Genomic DNA, 20,000 nt, shown 5'->3' with positions numbered 1-20,000 from the left:
AGCAGTATGCCTCAAAAATCAGGCAGCCAAAAAAGAAAGGAAAATAAAATAAGAGAGGAGAAGGAGTTGAAGGGTCGACAATATGTCACCCAATATTTCCCAAAAAAAGGTGGGTTTGTTAGTTGTGGTGGAAAGTTATGCATATTAACTTTGTCCCTGTCTGTGGTAATAAGCTAGCTCACTTTTCTCACCATGTTAGCTCAAGAAAACTCTGGATTTTTACATTTTACTGCTATATTAGTTAAATAATCAATCCAGTCAAACATTTATCAAGCTGTTCTTATTCAATAATAGTTGATCTCCCCTCTGTCAAAATGATGCCTCATTCTGAACAGAGTCAAGTGCACCAGCAGTAGCAGCAGCAGCTGTCTGTCAGCCCCCAAGTCCCCCTGCCCCTGAATCAGCCCCAGTGCCCCCACATGAGGAAGGAGGTGAGCAGCTGTGTGTGTTGAAATAATAATAATAATAATAATAATATAATACAAAATATAATACATTTTACTACAGTCTCAAGAATCAGTGGTGCAGCAAATAAATGACTCAAAATTAATTCCATTGTATTCAGAATACCATTAAAATGCATAATTGTATGTAAAATAGCATCAAAAAATGTTGCCGCCGTGTTAGGGGCCCTGTAAAGATTCTTTTCATGGGGCCCAAAATCCCTAGCCGCGACCCTGTTCACTTGCTCTGTCTTGCCAAAATGCATAGCTCCTCCTTTTTTTTTGCAAAGATTGCAAAGTGGCACTTTTATTTTATTTATTATTATCCATCAAGTTATTTGATTTATTATTGAACTTGAAGCAAGTTATAACACGTTTATTTTATTTATTATTGAACTTGATGCAAGTTATAACACTTTTATTTGATTTATTATTGAACTTGATGCAAGTTATAACAATTTTTTTGATTTATTATTGAACTTGATGCAAGTTATAACACTTTTGATTTATTATTGAACTTGATGCAAGTTAGAACACTTTTGTTTTATTTATTATTGAACTTGATGCAAGTTATTTGATTTATTATTGAACTTGATGCAAGTTATAACACTTTTGTTTTATTTATTATTGAACTTGATTTAAGTTATTTGATTTATTATTGAACTTGATGCAAGTTATTTGATTTATTATTGAACTTGATGCAAGTTATACCACAGCTGCACAGTTATTTGATTTATTATTGAACTTGATGTTATTTTATGTTATTGAGTTTGAATGTATACAACTTGATGTTACTTGATGTTCAATAAATTTGAAAATGTTAAGCTTGGCATTAGCGTTCTGTTGGGGCGATGGGGGCAGGTGGGGCTTGAACACTCCCCCTTGTCCAAAGTGGGGGATGACAAAAAAAGTTTGAGAACCACTGCTTTAGGGGCTCCGTAGAAACAGTACAAAAACAGTACCAAACAGCGCCAGGGGGTTGTAAACTCAATAAAGTAACTAAAATACAATGCAAAATTAAATTGGAAACTGCACATAAATATACTCAAAACAAAGATGGCAAAAATTATTGCTATGTTACATAAAGTTTAAAACTCTGTAAATCAAAAGGCTGTTAACATGTTATATAATTATTTTGTACTCCCATATCTCAATTATTGTGTTGAAATCTGGGGTAACAATTACAAATCAAACATTAACTCTATGTTCTTACTTCAAAAGAAGGCCATTAGAATTGTAAATTATGCAGATTATTATGACCATACCAATGCTCTGTTTATTAAATTAAAAATATTAAAACTGCACAATCTTGTTGACCTCAACACTGCCATCGTGACGTATAAAGCTCATAACGTATGCTGCCTCGGTGTCTACAAGAGAGGTTCAAACCCAGGGAGAGTCCCTATGACCTCAGAGGTTCAGCTGTCTTTCAGAAAGCAAACATAAGAAATAGCTTAAAAAGTAGATGTGTTTCTGTCAGTGGGGTCCATCTGTGGAACAGCTTGGATGTTTCCTTAAAATGTTCCAGTTCCATTCACACATTTAAAAAAACTTTAAAACCAATGTCTTAGAAAAATATATCACTCTTGAATCAACACAGTAGTTAATCCTATGAGCAATGTTAATTACAAAACTAAATGTGGGATATAAATAATAATGGAAGCATAAGTGTTTGCATATAGCAGGGGTCCCCAAACTTTTTGACTCCGGGCATTGGGGTAAAACAATTTGGCTGGGGGCCGCGCTATATATATATATATATATATATATATATATATATATATATATATATATATATATATATATATATATATATATATATATATATATATATATATATATATATATATATATATATATGTATATATATATATATATATATATATATATATATGTATATATATATATATATATATATATATATTGTTATTATTATTATTATTTCTCAAGTGTTTGTAAATGTGGGCAGCACGGTGTCACAGGGGTTAGTGCATGTGCCTCACAATACAAAGGTCCTGAGTAGTCCTGAGTTCAATCCCGTGCTCGGGATCTTTCTGTGTGGAGTTTGCATGTTCTCCCCGTGACTGCGTGGGTTCCCTCCGGGTACTCCGGCTTCCTCCTACCTCCAAAGACATGCACCTGAGCATAGGTTGATTGGCAACACTAAATTGGCCCTAGTGTGTGAATGTGAGTGTGAATGTTATCTGTCTATCTGTGTTGGCCCTGCGATGAGGTGGCGACTTGTCCAGGGTGTACCCCGCCTTCCGCCCGAATGCAGCTGAGATAGGCTCCAGCGACCCCAAAAAAAGGGGCAAGCGGTAGAAAATGGATGGATGGATGGGTTTGTAAATGTTGCAATTTAGAAATAAAGGTTTGTAAAATAAATAAATAAAAATACATCTGAAAAGAATTCTCAGGGCGAGGGGGCTTTCTCGTCGTAACGGGTACTGTGTCTGTTTTACTTTTGGTTCACTGACATAGGAAAAAAAACATTTCGCGAGATCTCGCAAAAAGTATTGCGAGATCTCGCAAAAGTATTGCGAGATCTCGCAAAACATCCATGTCCCTTTAGGAGCTGCGTATGTTTCTGTACTTGTTTTGATTATTTTTATTTCTTTGCTTGTATGTAAATGTTGCATGTTATAAATAAAGGTTTAATAAAAAAAGAATATATATATATATATATATATATATATATATATATATATATATATATATATATATATATATATATATATATATATATATATATTTTTTTTTTTTTTTTTTTTTTTTTTTTTTAATGTATGTATATATATATATATATATACATACATAAAAAAAAAATATATATATATATATATATATATATATATATATATATATATATATATATATATATATATATATATATATATATATATATATATATATATATATATATATATAAATAAATACAAATTTGAGTTGTGTTTTCTGGCGCGGTCTTTTTGCGTTTCCGCGGCGTGTCTTTATGACGTCACCTAACGGCCACCCTCGCTGTGCGGAGCGGGGTGTTTTATTTTCCCCCACCATACCTGTTCATTTAAACCCGTACATTAAGGATTTGTCGATTACAAACACAAGTGCAGTGCGGGAGGGCTGTTGTTAACGCAACAGTTGTCGTGTTTAACGAGTTCTGTTTGGCAAGGTGAATCGTAGCGAAAGGTTTGTTAGTAGTTAGCAGGGTGTTGCTAACGCTGTTAGCTTACCTTCGAAGCAGGAACTCATTGTTAGTATATTATGTTAGAGGCTACGCGTGTGTCCTCCTTTTCTTAAGTGGTTATGGACGTAACTGTGCACATTTAGGTTGAACTGTTTATTCGATGATTTATTACAGGTATTGGTTATTGATCGATGATTCGCCTGCTAACTTTGCTCCCTCGCGTTGTGGGCCTTGTCGCCGACTAGCACGACATGGCTATTAGCAGTCAATGACCCTGCAGGTGTTTACGTACTTTGGAGTTTCATCGAGTGCTATACATACAAGTAGGTATATTATCGTGTCAGTATGCATATGTGTGATTGATGATGCCTTAAACCTGCACCTCAAACCCCGTGAGCTAATATGCTAATGCTAAGAGGAGGGTTTGCTTGCAGCGCCAAGCGCATCTTGCGTTAATATGTACAGGCTTTAAAAAGCACATTGCCAACGACTGGAACGTTAATTTTTCCTCTTTACCTAAATTATTTTCAAATAGACAGTTTTTAAGTTAGCAAGTATGTGCTATACTCAATTTGAAGTTACTTGGTAAATCTGTATATCTGACCGCTTCCACCTATCTTTGTTTATAATGTATATTTTCTGCTCTCTATTTTATGCTGCAGCTGGTACATATACTGTAATATTGTACAGTATATATTATATACAAATATAATATAATGCAGCACAGGGGAACAGGGGTTAGTGCATGTGCCTCACAATACGAAGGTCCTGAGTTCAATCCCGGGCTTGGGATCTTTCTGTGTGGAGTTTGCATGTTCTCCCCCGTGACTGCGTGGGTTTCCTCCGGGTACTCCGGCTTCGTCCTACCCCCCAAAAAAACATGCACCCGGGGATAGGTTGATTGGCAACACTAAATTGGCCCTAGTGTGTGAATGTGAGTGTGAATGTTGTCTATCTGTGTTGGCCTTGCGATGAGGCGGCGACTTGTCCAGGGTGTACCCCCCCTTCCCCCCGAATGCAGCTGAGATAGGCTCCGGCACCCCCCGCGACCCCGAACGGGACAAGCGGTAAAAAATTGATGGATGGATAATATATCAGTATACATCATATACTGTGTATATAATATGTAAATATTACATATATGGTATATTTAGCTCAGTTGGTAGAGTGGCCGTGCCAGCAACTTGAGGTTTCCAGGTTCGATCCCCGCTTCCGCCATCCTAGTCACTGCCGTTGTGTCCTTGGGCAAGACACTTTACCCACATGCTCCCAGTTCCACCCACACTGGTTTAAATGTAACTTAGATATTGGGTTTCACTATGTAAAGCGCTTTGAGTCACTAGAGAAAAAGCGCTATATAAATATAATTCACTTCACTATTTTATATTGCTACTACGGTACATTTTTAGTCTACTTTATACCTGCATTATCCTTTCCATCCTTTGCAACTGAGCTACTGTGTGGAACAATCATTAGTTTGTCTAAGTCTAAAGCATAGTGCACTTGAAAATTAAACCTTTGACTTGTTTAGAGTTTTTGACTGTTAAATATTATTTACACATATACACATGGTTGCATTTTTTATGTGTCACACTCCTGACGTTGCAAAACATGTGTAATCCCAATAAATAGGCATACCTGTACATTTGTTTTCAAAATGCACATACTGCTTATTGATATTAACTTTTTTTTTCTATGCTTCCAGTAAAATATTCTCAAAATGGATACCCCTGAAAGCCCCAACCAATCATCGCAGTCTCCCTTGGAGAAGGATCTGACAGACAGTGAGCTACTGGATTCTCCTGATGAGGAAGAGGATAGGGTGATCTCAGACAGTGAAATACTCTATGAAGAGAATGGAGAATTGGCAGAGGCGGATGAAGAAGACGATACAGTGGAGATCAGAGGAGGAGGCCTGTCATTACAGGAGGTGCGAGGAGAAGATGATGAGGTTGTACCTGACTTTGTTTCTGAGCCGGAGGATGAAGAACCTTTAGCGGAAACTCTCGAAATGGGACAAGAGAACGAACCCGTTGTGCTTTTGGAAGGGGATGATGATAGACCACAGGGTGATGATTTGGATGGAGAGGAGGCAGATCCAGTAGTTTACACGCCTCAGTCTCCGGTGTCAGAGCCAGAACAAGGCGGTAATGTTGTCACTAAGGAAGACTCCGGCGTATCTGGAGCATATGGAAATTACAGCCTTGTTTCAGGAGACACTGGTGCTCAGCTAGGTAAGGTGGATGATGAGGAGGAGGAGGAAGATGATGAAGACGAACAAGTAAAAAGCATTGCAGAAGAGGAAGACAATTTGAGTGCGCGAGTGGAAAGATCTGTTGTGGTGAGAGAGATAAGAGAAGACTCTGCGTCGGTTTCGCGAGAGCTGGATGAACATGAACTGGATTATGATGAAGAGGTACCAGAGGAGCCCAGCATTCCCACACATGAGGATGAAGAAGATGATGCAAAAGCATTAGACGAGGAGGATGGTGGAGACAAGATTGTAAAGAAGAAAGAGAAAAAACTTATTTTACCTCCATCCCCCAAAGATGGGGATACTAAAAAGAGAGAAGACTCCAGATCACGCCGCGATTCATTCAGAGACAAGCGGAGAGAAGAAGATGATGGAGAAATTGATGAAGGCGAGATTGATGTAAGTATTCATTGTTTGATGTTTATTACATGCAAGTGCTCAACAACATAAGAAATTGTATGTCTGTTACAAATGTTTAATATGTGTTTATAAAGAAAAACTGGAAATGGTGTCAAGTAGGCTTGCACGATTCTGCAAAAATGGGATTTACAATAGAAAAAAAAGACGCACAATAAATAAAATTGGTGGATATATTTTGAAACTTTCTGTGTGGAGTTTGCATGTTCTCCCCGTGACTGTGTGGGTTCTCTCCGGGTACTACGGCTTCCTCCCACCTCCAAAGACATGCACCTGGGGATAGGTTGATTGGCAACACTAAATTGGCCCTAGTGTGTGAATGTGAGTGTGAATGTTGTCTATCTGTGTTGGCCTTGCGATGAGGCGGTGACTTGTCCAGGGTGTACACCGCCTACCGCCCGAATGCAGCTGAGATAGGCTCCAGCACCCCCGCGACCCAGAACGGGACAAGCGGTAGAAAATGGATGGATGGATTTTGAAACTTCGAGTTGCAAAGTTACAGCCTTGAAACCTGCAGAATTTGTAGATAATCTGTTTGTAAAGAACAGTGGACCAAAATCCCTCCTGCAATTATTAGGTCTTTGCTATGAAGCAGTTCTTATCCCAAAAGCTTGGAGCCTAAACTCCAGATATGCAGTCTTACAAAGCTAGTTCCCTTCTTATCAGGATATGTCGCCTTGGGGCTAACCTGCTTTGGGGCAGGTATTAATCAGGATAATAAAATGCATAGTCTATCAATCTAGGGCTAAAGATATCAATTCATTTAGTAATTTATCGATTAGTTTTTCGATTAATCGAGTATTTGGATAAAACACACTATAACAACGATGCATATTTAAGGGAAAATGTCTGCATTAATAAAAAACATTTCAAAATGAATGAAATAAAGTCTGCTGTTCACATTTATTACGTCACCTCTATTTAAAGTGGCCGTGCGGAAAGTAGCTCCGCATATTTAAAGTCTTAGGCTCTTCATGCTAACCCGATTTTATCCGTTTTATTAGTTAGTTACTCATTAAATGATTAATGGATGCAACATAATATAAATCAAAGCTTTCTTCTAATTGAATTAATTGATAAACCGTTGCAGCCCTAGATTACGCCACTGCCTACTAGGGATGTAACGATTACAGTATTAATAATACCTGCCGTAAAACTTGAGGGTCAGTGTTACCAATTTAAATTCAAATTCTCAACATGAATACAGGCGACATTGTCTTTCCCCTGTTAAAAAACTACATAACCAAATCTGAATTTATGTAAACACATTGTTGTCGGAACAATTAAAGGCCTACTGAAATGACTTTTTTTTATTTAAACGGGGATAGCAGATCCATTCTATGTGTCATACTTGATCATTTCGCGATATTGCCATATTTTTGCTGAAAGGATTTAGTAGAGAACATCGACAAAAAGTTCGCAACTTTTGGTCGCTGATAAAAAAAGCCTTGCCTGTACCGGAAGTAGCGTGACGTCGCAGGTTAAAAGGCTCCTCACATTTCCCCATTGTTTACACCAGCAGCGAGAGAGATTCGGACCGAGAAAGCAACGATTACCCCATTAATTTGAGCGAGGATGAAAGATTCGTGGATGAGGAACGTGAGAGTGAAGGACTAGAGTGCAGTGCAGGACGTATCTTTTTTCGCCACTATCTCCTTTTTCTATTGTGGATCACGGATTTGTATTTTAAACCACCTGGGATACTATATCCTCATGAAAATGAGAGTCGAGAACGAGAAATGGACATTCACAGTGACTTTTATCTCCACGACAATACATCGGCGAAGCACTTTAGCTACGGAGCTAATGTGATAGCATCGGGCTTAACTTCAGATAGAAACAAAATAAATAAACCCCTGACTGGAAGGATAGACAGAAAATCAACAATACTATTCAGTGTTTCCCATAAACTGTCAAGATACCTGTGGCGGTGGGGGCGTGGTCACCATGACATCATCGAGTAATTTGCATAATTTACTACAATGATATGATTTTCTCTAAAAAGGCTCAAAAAATGTATACTTACTAATTAATAATAACAGTTTTGTTTTAAACGTCCATCCATCCATTTTACAATATAATTATAACACTTTATGTACATATTTATATACAGATTTGAACAATAAGTTATTCACTGAAATATATTTATTAATTGTGGTTCTTACAAAAAATATATCTTATAAAATATGAAAGCTAAAATGTCTCTTAAAGCTCTGCCCCTTTAATTAGTGCATACTAAATAATTTAACTTTAGCCTACTACTACAACCATATTCTTTACCAGCAACATAAAGTGAAACAGAGGCAGAGGTGTCCTGCCACAGTCAGTAACAAATAAACAGAAAACAGTAGTGGTCAAATACAAATAAGGCAACAAGAGAAGTATGCTACACTTCTCTTTTGTAAAGTAAATCTGAACAGCCTTTATGGGCATCTACATCAACTATATGATTTGCCTGAGAAGCTGGACAGGACAAAAAAAAAAAATCTATTTGTGGCGGACGTAATTCTTTCGTGGCGGGCCGCCACAAATAAATGAATGTGTGGGAAACATTGCTATTAAACCATGGACCTGTAACTACACGGTTAATGCTTTCCAGCCTGGCAAAGCTTAACAATGCTGTTGCTAATGACGCCATTGAAGCTAACTTAGCTACGGGACCTCACAGAGCTATGCTAAAAACATTAGCTATCCACCTACGCCAGCCAGCCCTCATCTGCTCATCAACACCCGTGCTCACCTGCATTCCAGCGAACGACGGAGCGACGAAGGACTTCACCCGATCATCGATGCGGTTGGCGGATAGCGCGTCTGCTATCCCAGTCAAAGTCCTCCTGGCTGTGTTGCTGCAGCCAGCCACTAATACACCGATCCCACCTACAGCTTTCTTCTTTGCAGTCTTCATTGTTCATTAAACAAATTGCAAAAGATTCACCAACACAGATGTCCAGAATACTGTGGAATTTTGCGATGAAAACAGAGCTTTTTGTATTGGATACAATGGTGTCCGAATACTTCCGTTTCAACGATTGACGTCACGTGCATACGTCATCATACATAGACGTTTTCAACCGTAAGTTTCGTGGGAAATTTAAAATTGCACTTTATAAGTTAACCCGGCCGTATTTGCATGTGTTGCAATGTTAAAGGCCTACTGAAACCCACTACTACCGACCACGCAGTCTGATAGTTTATACATCAATGATGAAATCTTAACATTGCAACACATGCCATATAGGACCGCCATCTACAAAACGTGCAAATATTAAGAGGACAGTCGCGGCTTTTAAGGAGAGAAAGTCCAGGGAAAGCAACAGCGCAAAGCAAGTGTGACGTCATGCTCGCTGCAACTGTCTTCTTTCGTCTGCTGTCTGTTCTGTGTAAAATATTTTTTCTATGCATATGCAGGATGATGATTTGGAGGAGGGGGAGGTGAAAGATCCTACAGATAGGAAGATCAGACCACGTCCTATTTGCAGGTTCTTCATCAAAGGTAGGTGATGAGAAAACAAAATGTCTTTTTTTTTTTTAAGTAAAACCTAATTGTGATGACTGAGACTCACTGCAGTGTTTTCATGCATTCAATTAATTATTAATATAAGGTTGTAATGATTTGTTTTAACGATTTGATTTAAATTATAATTTGATATTGCTGATATGATTCAGCTACGATATTAGTGTATTCAAAACGATACAAGCCAAAACGATTCAGTGAGTGGAAATTGATTCAGTTACTTTTTAGCAAAAAAACAAACGACCACTGTGACTGTAAAATAAATACTGGATACTGGACACTACATGAGAAGTTTCCTATGTTCCTGTTATTTCTTAAAGGGGAATTAGGTCTAATAACTTTCAAGAAAAGTACAGTAACCAGTAGTTCAACAGTAGATATATGTGGTTCTTTTGCTGGTGTTTTTTTAAAATCAATACAATATTAATATCAAGACTAAAGTGCCACCAACATCTCTGTAGGTTGAATTAACAGTAGTTTTACCTGAGAAATTAAGTGCAATAACAAAACAGCTATGGTGGCCATGAAAAGTCAGAGCAAACGCCACAATAGAACAACTTTCAACTATAACAGGATTGCAAAAGCCACAACAAATACAAATGCCACAACCCAACAACATAAAGCCATAACGCAACAACTATAAGCCAAAACACAACAATATAAAGACGCATTGTAAGTGACAGCGGACAAGTTTCAGCGACAGACCGACTTCCTGATGCAGAAAGTTGAAAAACGTGTAATGAACAAAGTTGGAATAAGGGCTAGACAATTAATCGAATGTTAATTTCTATTTCTACTATGGCAACTCATGAATATAAAATTGATACTTGAAAAAAAGATTAATAGGCCGCGCAATGTGCATGCAAATTCCGGAATTTGTGACTGAAACAGATGAAAAGTGAATGAGTGAAAAAAGAACACGCCTGTTAGAAGTTTGGGATGTCACCATGGTTGCTATTTTTATTTGATACAACGCTAGTATGCCTAATTAGTATCACTAAACTCGATAGAAGAAGTAAGGCATATGGTTTCTGGGTTCACACAACTGCAGAGTCACAGGTAATTGACCATCGATTCTTTAATTGACCACAAGAGGGCAGCAAGATCATCCATCCATCCATCCATTTTCTACCGCTTGTCCCTTTCGGGCTCACAGGGGGGCTAGAGCCTATCCCAGCTGCACTTGGTACACATTGGACAAGTCGCCACCTCATCGCACGGCCAACATAGATAGACAGACAATCATTGAAACTGACATTCACACACTAGGGCCGATTTAGTGTCGCTAATCCGTACCCGAAGAGAACCCAAGCATTCACATAGAGAACATGCAACCTCCACACAGAAAGACCCCGAGCCCGGGAATCGAACCCAAGACCTTCCTGCTGTTAGGCACATGCGCTATCCACTATTTCCACCGTGCTGCAGAAAGATCACTTCGATTCCTTTGAAAATATCTCCTGATATTTTTTAGTGCTAAATTAACCAAAACATTAGCGACACATAAAACATGTCGTTAGTGGTCCGACTTTTCCTAAACAAAAATAATGTTAAAAAAACAACTGAAAGCCTTGTCCAGCTGATTACTGACATATACTGTTTATGTTTAGCTAAATGATCGGCCTCCTTGACTACTAATGATCGGTATTTGTCCTAGAAAAAACATATTGGTCAATCTGTACTGCAGTCAAGTAGCCTAAAACATTTTTCAAAAATGTTGCTGAATGACTTCCTGACTATGAAATTGCTTTTGTGCCTTTTTTAAGCTAATTTAATGAATTTGATTACGCAAATAAAATATTAAAAGATAAATTTAAAGATTATAATTCAAATCGCTAAACACCCAGACCTCATTATGTTGAAGGCAGTTGTCAGAGTTTATCAAGCATTTGATGTATCATATCTAAATTGTCAAGATACCTGTGGCAGTGGGGGGCGTGGTCACCATGACATCATTGTATAATATGCATAATTTAATATGATGGATATCATTTTCTTTAACAAGGCTAAAAAATGTATGCATTTAAAAACAAATCTGTGTTATGAATTAGTATTAACATATATGTTTTAAAATGATTTAGTTTTGCTCTATTTTCAATTGTTGCTGCCTTTTTATACAATGTTTTTTTGGAGAATTTTTCAGGTGTCTACTCCTCCGAATCAAATCTTCAACTAGCAGTCCATAATAGACAGTACTTACAAACCTTTGGCTTTATCATGACAATATTAGGTTATTGAAATTAAGGTTTTTGTCATTTTAACTTTTTACCCTGGGGAACATTAGAAATTGTATGCAATTACTTTGTTATGCCTGGGAGCTTTCTGTCTCTGTGACAGAGTTAGAAATGTGTGAAACTTTAAAGAACATTGATTAGAAATTGTAAATACAGTAACAGTCACATTTCAAGTCAGTCAATATCAATAACCAAACATGTCAATTAAAATATATTAAACAGAAAATCAAGTATCTGTTTTGTTTTTCCAGGAAATTGTACTTGGGGTATGAACTGTCGGTTTATCCACCCCGGGGTTAATGACAAAGGGAACTATTCCCTCATCAGTAAGCCAGACCTTTTTTCACCTAATGGAGGTCAACCTGGAGGACCCCTCCCACTTCTACCCAACAACCCCTGGGTATGTTATTCTCTCATTAAATTGTGTGTTTAGTACTGGTAAAACAAAATGTCCAAAAGGAACATCAGTCAGTGTTTTCTTATGTACCGTACTGTTATCAGAGCTGCCAACTCCCGGTTTCTTTTTGAGACTCAGAAATGTCCCTTTTCTACCAACATCCCGGCCTAAGTTAAGAAAATCTTTTGTATTCAGAAGTCAATTAAGGGCGAATATCACACATTCTGCACAGAAGGAGTAAAAGCTGATAAATTCTATGTTCAATAAATATATAATAAACATAGCAAAAGCCAGAAGCAAAACAAAGGGGATCCAGAGCTTTTTCACATAGGTTAATGTACTAGTTTTTTCCTGACATTTAAAATGTTTTCATTTTATCCCCTTTTCAAATATGTAAACTGATATGTCAAGTTGTTGTTTTTTTTCAAACTCGCAATATTAGCCTTCTGTGTTTATAGTATGCATATATGAAAATTAATTGATAAAACTCATGGGCCATCAAATGAGTTATAAATAACGGTGCGTTACAAGTGCGTATTAATATTTGAAACTGTTATAAATTAAATTGATTGTGTGCTGTCCAAAATTAAACTGCATTCTATTTCAGTATAAACACTGTTAAGTTTAGCTGGTGAAATCTAATTTAAAGATAGTTAATATTTCAGTCCCACTACTACAATTTAAAACTTTGCTATTAATCCACTTACTTTTAATTTAAAAAAATGTGTGCACGTAATTGGTTTCAAATTGTCTACAAACCAGGAGCTCGGCCCCCTTGTGCCCTTGCTACAAATGCTCGCCCTTAAAAAATTTTATTTAATTGCAAACACCAAATGTTGGCAGCTCCGTTGTTTAGTAATAATACAATAATCATCTACATTATCGTCGTATGCTATATGCTGCATATTGTTGTGTAAAAAAAAAAAAAAAAACATCTGACAACTAACATTTATCTTTGCATCTGTCAGGCTGCACCTACTGTAGAGGAGCTTCCTCCACCTCCACCTCCTGTCGATCCTCCTGTGGAAAGTGCGTGGGAGAGAGGCCTCAGACACGCAAAAGAGGTATTTAATAAAACAGTGTAAAAAAAATTATGGGCGAGCTGTCACTTGACATGCATTTTTTTAAACAAACTTCATATATTTGTTATGTCCGACCTATCCTCCCACCATCCATTGTCTTCCGCTTATCCAGTCAGAATTCCCCGTCTCTGGTCACCTCCTCCAGGTCCACGAGATAGAGCTGCTGTAACTAGGGATGATGTTTGATAAGGAATTATCGAGTTCGAGCCTATTATCGAATCCTCTTATCGAACCGATTCCTTATCGATTCTCTTATCGAGTCCAGATAGGTTGTTGTATATGGGGAAAAAAAACACAACATTTGGTTTAACAAAAGCTCACTTTTATTATATAATAAAAAAATAAAATCTAATAAATAAATAAATATTGACTGCTACCCACCTAAAAAAATAAAAAATAAATAAATAAATATTGACTGTTGTTACCCAAAGTATATTAAGTGGGATTTTTCAGAGAAACAAATATATACAGTAACACAAAAACAACCTGTCGCTGTGATCACTATAGGTGTATAAATAATAATATAGTGTTAAATAAAATCAGTCCCTTGGGCACAAAACTGAAAATAATACAGCTCTCCAAAAAGTGCACTTCTGCTGCTATTTGACATAACTGTTTGTGATGATGCTTTGACATTTTTGCACTTTATTTCTTTATTGAAAGAAAATTCTATGAAGAGAAAAGTTCTTTGCAAATGTGGTTACAATGCTAAAAAAATTAAAAGTTAAAGCTAAAAAAAGAAATACACTTTATTGAGTTAACATTATTTCTTTATAGGAGGAAAAATGTTATGAGCGAGAGAATATAACAACTACACTACCCAGCATGCAACGGGAGTTACGAGCATGCGCGGTAGCCCCGAAAAGTGTTGCATGTTGCCACGCTGTGAAAGTAAACGTCAAGAACTCAGCCAACACGCCTCGTCTGCATTATTTATAATTAGACAGACAACACATCTACAGTGTGATTTTGTTTTGTTTACAAGGAAAGAAAAACAAAAGTTAAAAAAGGGAGATATGTTGTATATATGTATGTGCTGCGGTTGTTTTAAGAATGTTGCGACAGCTGCCGTAAAGGAGGTGCGTTGCTAGCCTGGTTGCTATGTTTCCGGTTGGTCGTAAAAGTGTCCGTCATGTGTTTTACCCTGCTAAAATCTCTCAGTAAATTTATTCGATGGACGATAGCTTTTGTTTTGAACTTTATTACACCTTGGAGCGCTTTTTCCCGTCCATTGTTTTCCTGCTTTCGCTATCTGCGCCTAATGACTGAGCTACGTGACGTCAATTCTTGTGATGTCCCACGGAGCATTTCTGGTCGGGACGGGATTCGAATAAAGAATCAACTCTTTTCCTTTACTATAGTGGTCTCGATAACAGGTACCGGTTCTCAAAAAGGGATTCGAGTCAGAGGACTCGGTTCTTTTCTTATCAAACAACCGGGAAAACCGGTTTCGAGTATCATCCCTAGCTGTAACACATAATCCCTTCAGCTTGTCCTAGGTCTACTACGAGCTTGGAACACCTCAACCTGGAGGCACCCGGAGGCATTTTATCTAGATGCTCAAGCCATTACTACTGAATCCTCTAGGCGTAAAAGCTACATTCTAAGCCTCTCCTGAATGACCAAGGGGTTCATCTCTGGAGCTTCCGCGTAGTCATTAGGGGACACCGTCTTGATCTTATTTTGTTATAGCACTTTGTCAAGTTTGAGCAACATACCATTCTGTGCTGCAATGCTACAGGTAGTGTTTTGCGTAAGGTCAACTCCTTGAGCAACCTCAACTCTTATCGACCATTTAGCTTGTTAGCTTCCTTCATTGATCAAAAATGGCAGCAATGTTATTGGAGCTCGAACTAATTGATGTTACAACAGTCACTTTGTTCTAAATGTTGATCCAAAATCGCAGAGTTAGGCTGTAAATAAGACCCATACAGACAGGAAATTATATATCAAAAGCCAAGTAAACATAGTCTTTGTAGTCGCAATCCTAGGTTAAATTATTTTGCAGGACTGTTTGGAGAGAGAGGAGCAAACCGGTGATGGGAATGCTGGCAGGTTGGCACAGAAGCATAAACAAGGCTTTATACTCAACCAGATTCCAGCCGCCCTGCAGATGAAACACATTTCGGCCACTTGTATAATTTCCGTCACTACCCAAATTTCGTGACTATAAGTGAGGGTAAGCGCATGCTGTAGATTGACTGGGAACATGGGAGCATTTAAATAGCTAAATTTGAAACTAAAATGTTGTCTGTCGAGTTGAATGGGCTGCTTATTTTTATATTTGGCTATTTGTACTCGTTCAGATTTTATTAAAAGCTTATCAAACATATATATTTTATTAGCCTCCTGTTGTTGACCTCCTAGCGCCCACATCCCCAAAGCACTCTGCCACATACACAAAGGGACGCACTTGTGCCGCATTTTGTCTTGCAAACCCCGTTTCCATATGAGTTGGGAAATTGTGTTAGATGTAAATATAAACGGAATACAATGATTTGCAAATCCTTTTCAACCCATATTCAATTGAATGCACTACAAAGACAAGATATTTGATGTTCAAACTCATAAACTTTATTTTTTTTTTGCAAATAATAATTAACTTAGAATGTCATGGCTGCAACACGTGCCAAAGTAGTTGGGAAAGGGCATGTTCACCACTGTGTTACATGGCCTTTCCTTTTAACAACACTCAGTAAACGTTTGGGAACTGAGGAGACACATTTTTTAAGCTTCTCAGGTGGAATTCTTTCCCATTCTTGCTTGATGTACAGCTTAAGTTGTTCAACAGTCCGCGGGTCTCCGTTGTGGTATTTTAGGCTTCATAATGCGCCACACATTTTCAATGGGAGACAGGTCTGGACTACAGGCAGGCCAGTCTAGTCTAGTACCCGCACTCTTTTACTATGAAGCCACGTTGATGTAACACGTGGCTTGGCATTGTCTTGCTGAAATAAGCAGGGGCGTCCATGGTAACGTTGCTTGGATGGCAACATATGTTGCTCCAAAACCTGTATGTACCTTTCAGCATTAATGGCGCCTTCACAGATGTGTAAGTTACCCATGTCTTGGGCACTAATACACCGCCATACCATCACACATGCTGGCTTTTCAACTTTGCGCCTATAACAATCCGGATGGTTCTTTTCCTCCTTGGTCCGGGGGACACGACGTCCGAAGTTTCCAACACTGGTCTGTGTAGCATTCACACTTGAACTCAAATGAAGTGAACCTCACCAGAGTTCACTTGTTTGGTTTTGCTTGTTTTGTGTGCACTGCGGTTTGGTTACTCGGGTTCACACTTGACCAATTTGTATCTGTCCCTATTTCAAATAAACTTCTATAAAAAAAATTTAAAAAAATAAAAAATGTCAAAGTTTGTTTTAACAAAACCAAAAAAGTGTGAACAAAGGCAATAGTGTACAGGCAAAAAACATTTTGACTTGACTGCTTGCCTTTGATTAAGTTTTGGTAATGCTGTTTTTTTTGTGTGCCCGGTAGATGTTGAAGAAGGCCACCATCCGTAAGGAGCAAGAGCCAGACTTCGAAGAAAAACGTTTTAATGTGACTATTGGAGAGGATGAGAGGGAATTCGACAAGGAAAATGATTTCTTCAGGGAACGCAGCTACCGCATTATCAGAGAGTATGACTTAACTACAATTTTTTCATTTCTAATCAGGATGCATTGGTCTTTCACATGTAACAATTGTGCATGTTGAAAGACTTACGTTGAATGTTAGTATCACCAAGGTTCTATATTGGCTAATGTGATTGTGTTACATTTATAACAAATTTTAAAGTATTTTTGGTGAGATGAGACACCAAGATATTTAATCAAAATTAGCTAATAAATTGATTCACTGAAGTATAATGTTTTAGCCTTTGTCACTTAAACAAATATACTTTTTTCAATGAAGACACTTTCTTATTTAATATTTGAATTGTTCTTTCAGTGAAACGGAATTGAGAGAGCCAATGTATGGGTAAGTATTGACTCTTTTCAACTCTGTGGACAGCTTAATGTATCAACTTAGTGTAGTAAGAGTTAGGGCTTCACGAGTAATACATTTTAAATCGTAATCCGATTAATTATTTATAACTATGTTTTTTTTTAAATGCATCGTTATAAATTAATTAGACGATGTTTAAAAAATGCATTGTTAAATTGATGTTCCTCTCTCATGTGTTGCACCTCCAAGCTATGCTCCTTGTGATAGCGAGCTAAACTGCAGTCTTCCCAGACGAATGGCGCTTCACACACACGCACATTTGTCAGTGTTTTGTTTTTATTCATTGATTTGTGGCTACAAATAAACTCACAAATGCAGATTTGGCGTATCCAGGTTTGCCCTCGTTTTTAAACAAATTATAATGAAAGTGGTGGATGTATCGCAAATCCACTTCACAACACCTAATACAAACTTGTTTTGCCAGAGAATAAGATGCAGTAGAAGGCTTCTCTGGTGCCAATTTTGCGACTGACGCTATATTTAGCATATGCTTTAACTGAAACAAGAGTGTCTTTGAGCCATGCAATTATTTATTAATGAAATACAAACGGTAATAAAAGGGGAAGTGAAAAGCCTCCCCCACAGCGAGCATACAATTGCGTGCCAAGCGTGCATAATGTTATATTTGTTTGTTTCAAAAACATAGGAACAACAGCTTACAGTAACACATGAACTCTTATTTACAATTCTGCAGGATACTTTCACTCGTTCATTTCTCCGCTAGTATCTCTTTACTTCTGGCTCAGCTCTACCGCTAAGACTTCTGGGTAATGTAGTTATTCTACAAATACTAACACACAGAAAACCTCCAGAAGAACCTTAATTTTCATAAGTGCTAAGAACTACAAGAGTACCATATATAATGACAGGTTATACGCTATTAATACATTTCATTACATTCATTGATAGGTCGGCAATAAGTTATTACTTCAACCCCTTCCTTTCTTTCACACAAGAAGTGAAGTTAAGTTAATGTGTTAACATGTAAAAGTTACGTTGTGAATGAACTGTCAGTAAAATACATGGAGAAGGGGCAGAGTTAGATATAAGATTTGCTTGAGGCACATACAAATTTAAGTCTGAAGTAAATGTTTTTGTTGGGTGTCTTAATGTTTTTCTAAATTTGTCTGCTCTGCAGTGATGCATATGCTGAACCCTACTATGATTATGAAATGGAGGCCCTATGGCGAGGTGGACAGTATGAAAACTTCAGAGTGCAGTATACAGAAGCGCCTCTTCCTTACCACTATAGTGTAAGTATCATCCATTGGCCATTAGTAGAATTGTACAAGAAAAACATGTACTTGGAGAGTGCAGATGGGGCTGGTGGTATGGCTTACCACTTGGAGCTCAGAGCTTAAACATTTGTCAACATAGACGCCGCATTAAGTGAGTTTGTAGAAGCAGACCTACCCTATTAACTAAAGCAATTATGCGAGAAAATGAAAGTGCCTTATTCTGTTGGCATATTATTATGCAAGGAAATTGACCTAACTTCATAAATAGTTTATTTTACAATGTGATTTAATTGAATGTCTTTTACTCAATCGGTTACCTACATGCACACACAAATATACTTAGGAAACAAATAGGCATAAAATTTGCATTAAAATGAAGTTCAACTTGGTGTACTCTTGAGTATTATATACTATATACTGAGTTGTACTCAATACTACTCTTACTCTGTTACACAAAACAATACAAACTTACTACTGGGTAAAATTGATTATTTTTCCCAGTTCGAGTTATGATCATCAATGTTAAGATCTAAATTAGTATAATATTGATATTATGGATTGTATTTTGTAGCTAAGATTCTTGTAGGATCATCACTAAAGAAAAGACGGCAGCAGTACTTGGGAGGTTCTTTTGTTTTACAACTTCATCTCCCTGCAAGCAGCAATGTTGTCAAGTGTGCCAGAAAAAACAAGCGCACTCTTCTGGCTTTCACAATAAAATTGCTGTGCGTTAAATCCTGTCTGACTGCGCTGACAAAAAATCAATCAATCAATGTTTATTTTTATAGCCCTAAATCACAAGTGTCTCAAAGGGCTGCACAAGCCACAACGACATCCTCGGTACATAGCCCACAAAAAAAGTCCTAAAAGAATAACTTGCATATTTACTCTTGTTATTTTGCACTCGAAGAAACCTAAATTCAATTTGTAGTGATAGAATGTAGCAATAGAAGTACACTTTGACTTGCAACATTTTCACGTGAAAATCCTTTTCTATTTAAAAATTGGACTTTTGAGACTTTTAAGAAAGTTTAAACTGTCTGATGTTGTTGATGGTGAAAACCACGTACATTAGAAAATACGCTGTAAAAGATTTGAGACATTTTCAATATTAAAGTGTAGATCGAATCGTGATTCATCAATTTAGAACATTATAAATCAAAATTTAATGAATTTGAAAAATATGCTATGATACCCAGGCTTTAATAGATGCCCAACCGTCTTTT

General features: G+C 37.3%; 1 protein-coding gene across 5 annotated transcripts in view; it reads left to right on the top strand.

Annotated features, from left to right (window-relative positions):
• The first annotated feature begins 15 nt into the window (after positions 1 to 15).
• zc3h18 (zinc finger CCCH-type containing 18) overlaps positions 16 to 20,000 on the top strand; it is a 64,924-nt gene continuing 44,939 nt past the window's right edge. For 2 of the 5 annotated variants that reach the window (XM_062035778.1, XM_062035774.1), the window contains exons 1-8: positions 3,427 to 3,950; positions 5,333 to 6,280; positions 9,707 to 9,791; positions 12,298 to 12,446; positions 13,412 to 13,507; positions 17,027 to 17,169; positions 17,480 to 17,509; positions 18,675 to 18,789. In XM_062035778.1, the coding sequence (XP_061891762.1) occupies positions 5,348 to 6,280; positions 9,707 to 9,791; positions 12,298 to 12,446; positions 13,412 to 13,507; positions 17,027 to 17,169; positions 17,480 to 17,509; positions 18,675 to 18,789 (1,551 nt within the window). In that variant the 5' untranslated portion in view covers positions 3,427 to 3,950; positions 5,333 to 5,347. Of the gene's footprint in view, positions 110 to 335; positions 432 to 3,426; positions 3,951 to 5,332; positions 6,281 to 9,706; positions 9,792 to 12,297; positions 12,447 to 13,411; positions 13,508 to 17,026; positions 17,170 to 17,479; positions 17,510 to 18,674; positions 18,790 to 20,000 lie in introns of those variants that run through there. The other 3 variants (XM_062035777.1, XM_062035776.1, XM_062035775.1) reach the window with 3 other exon arrangements.

The sequence above is a fragment of the Entelurus aequoreus genome, linkage group LG24 (assembly GCF_033978785.1).
Source record: "Entelurus aequoreus isolate RoL-2023_Sb linkage group LG24, RoL_Eaeq_v1.1, whole genome shotgun sequence".
Lineage (NCBI taxonomy): Eukaryota > Metazoa > Chordata > Actinopteri > Syngnathiformes > Syngnathidae > Entelurus > Entelurus aequoreus.
The sequence above is the reverse complement of the archived record's forward strand: the minus strand, read 5'-3'. Positions and strand labels throughout refer to the sequence as shown.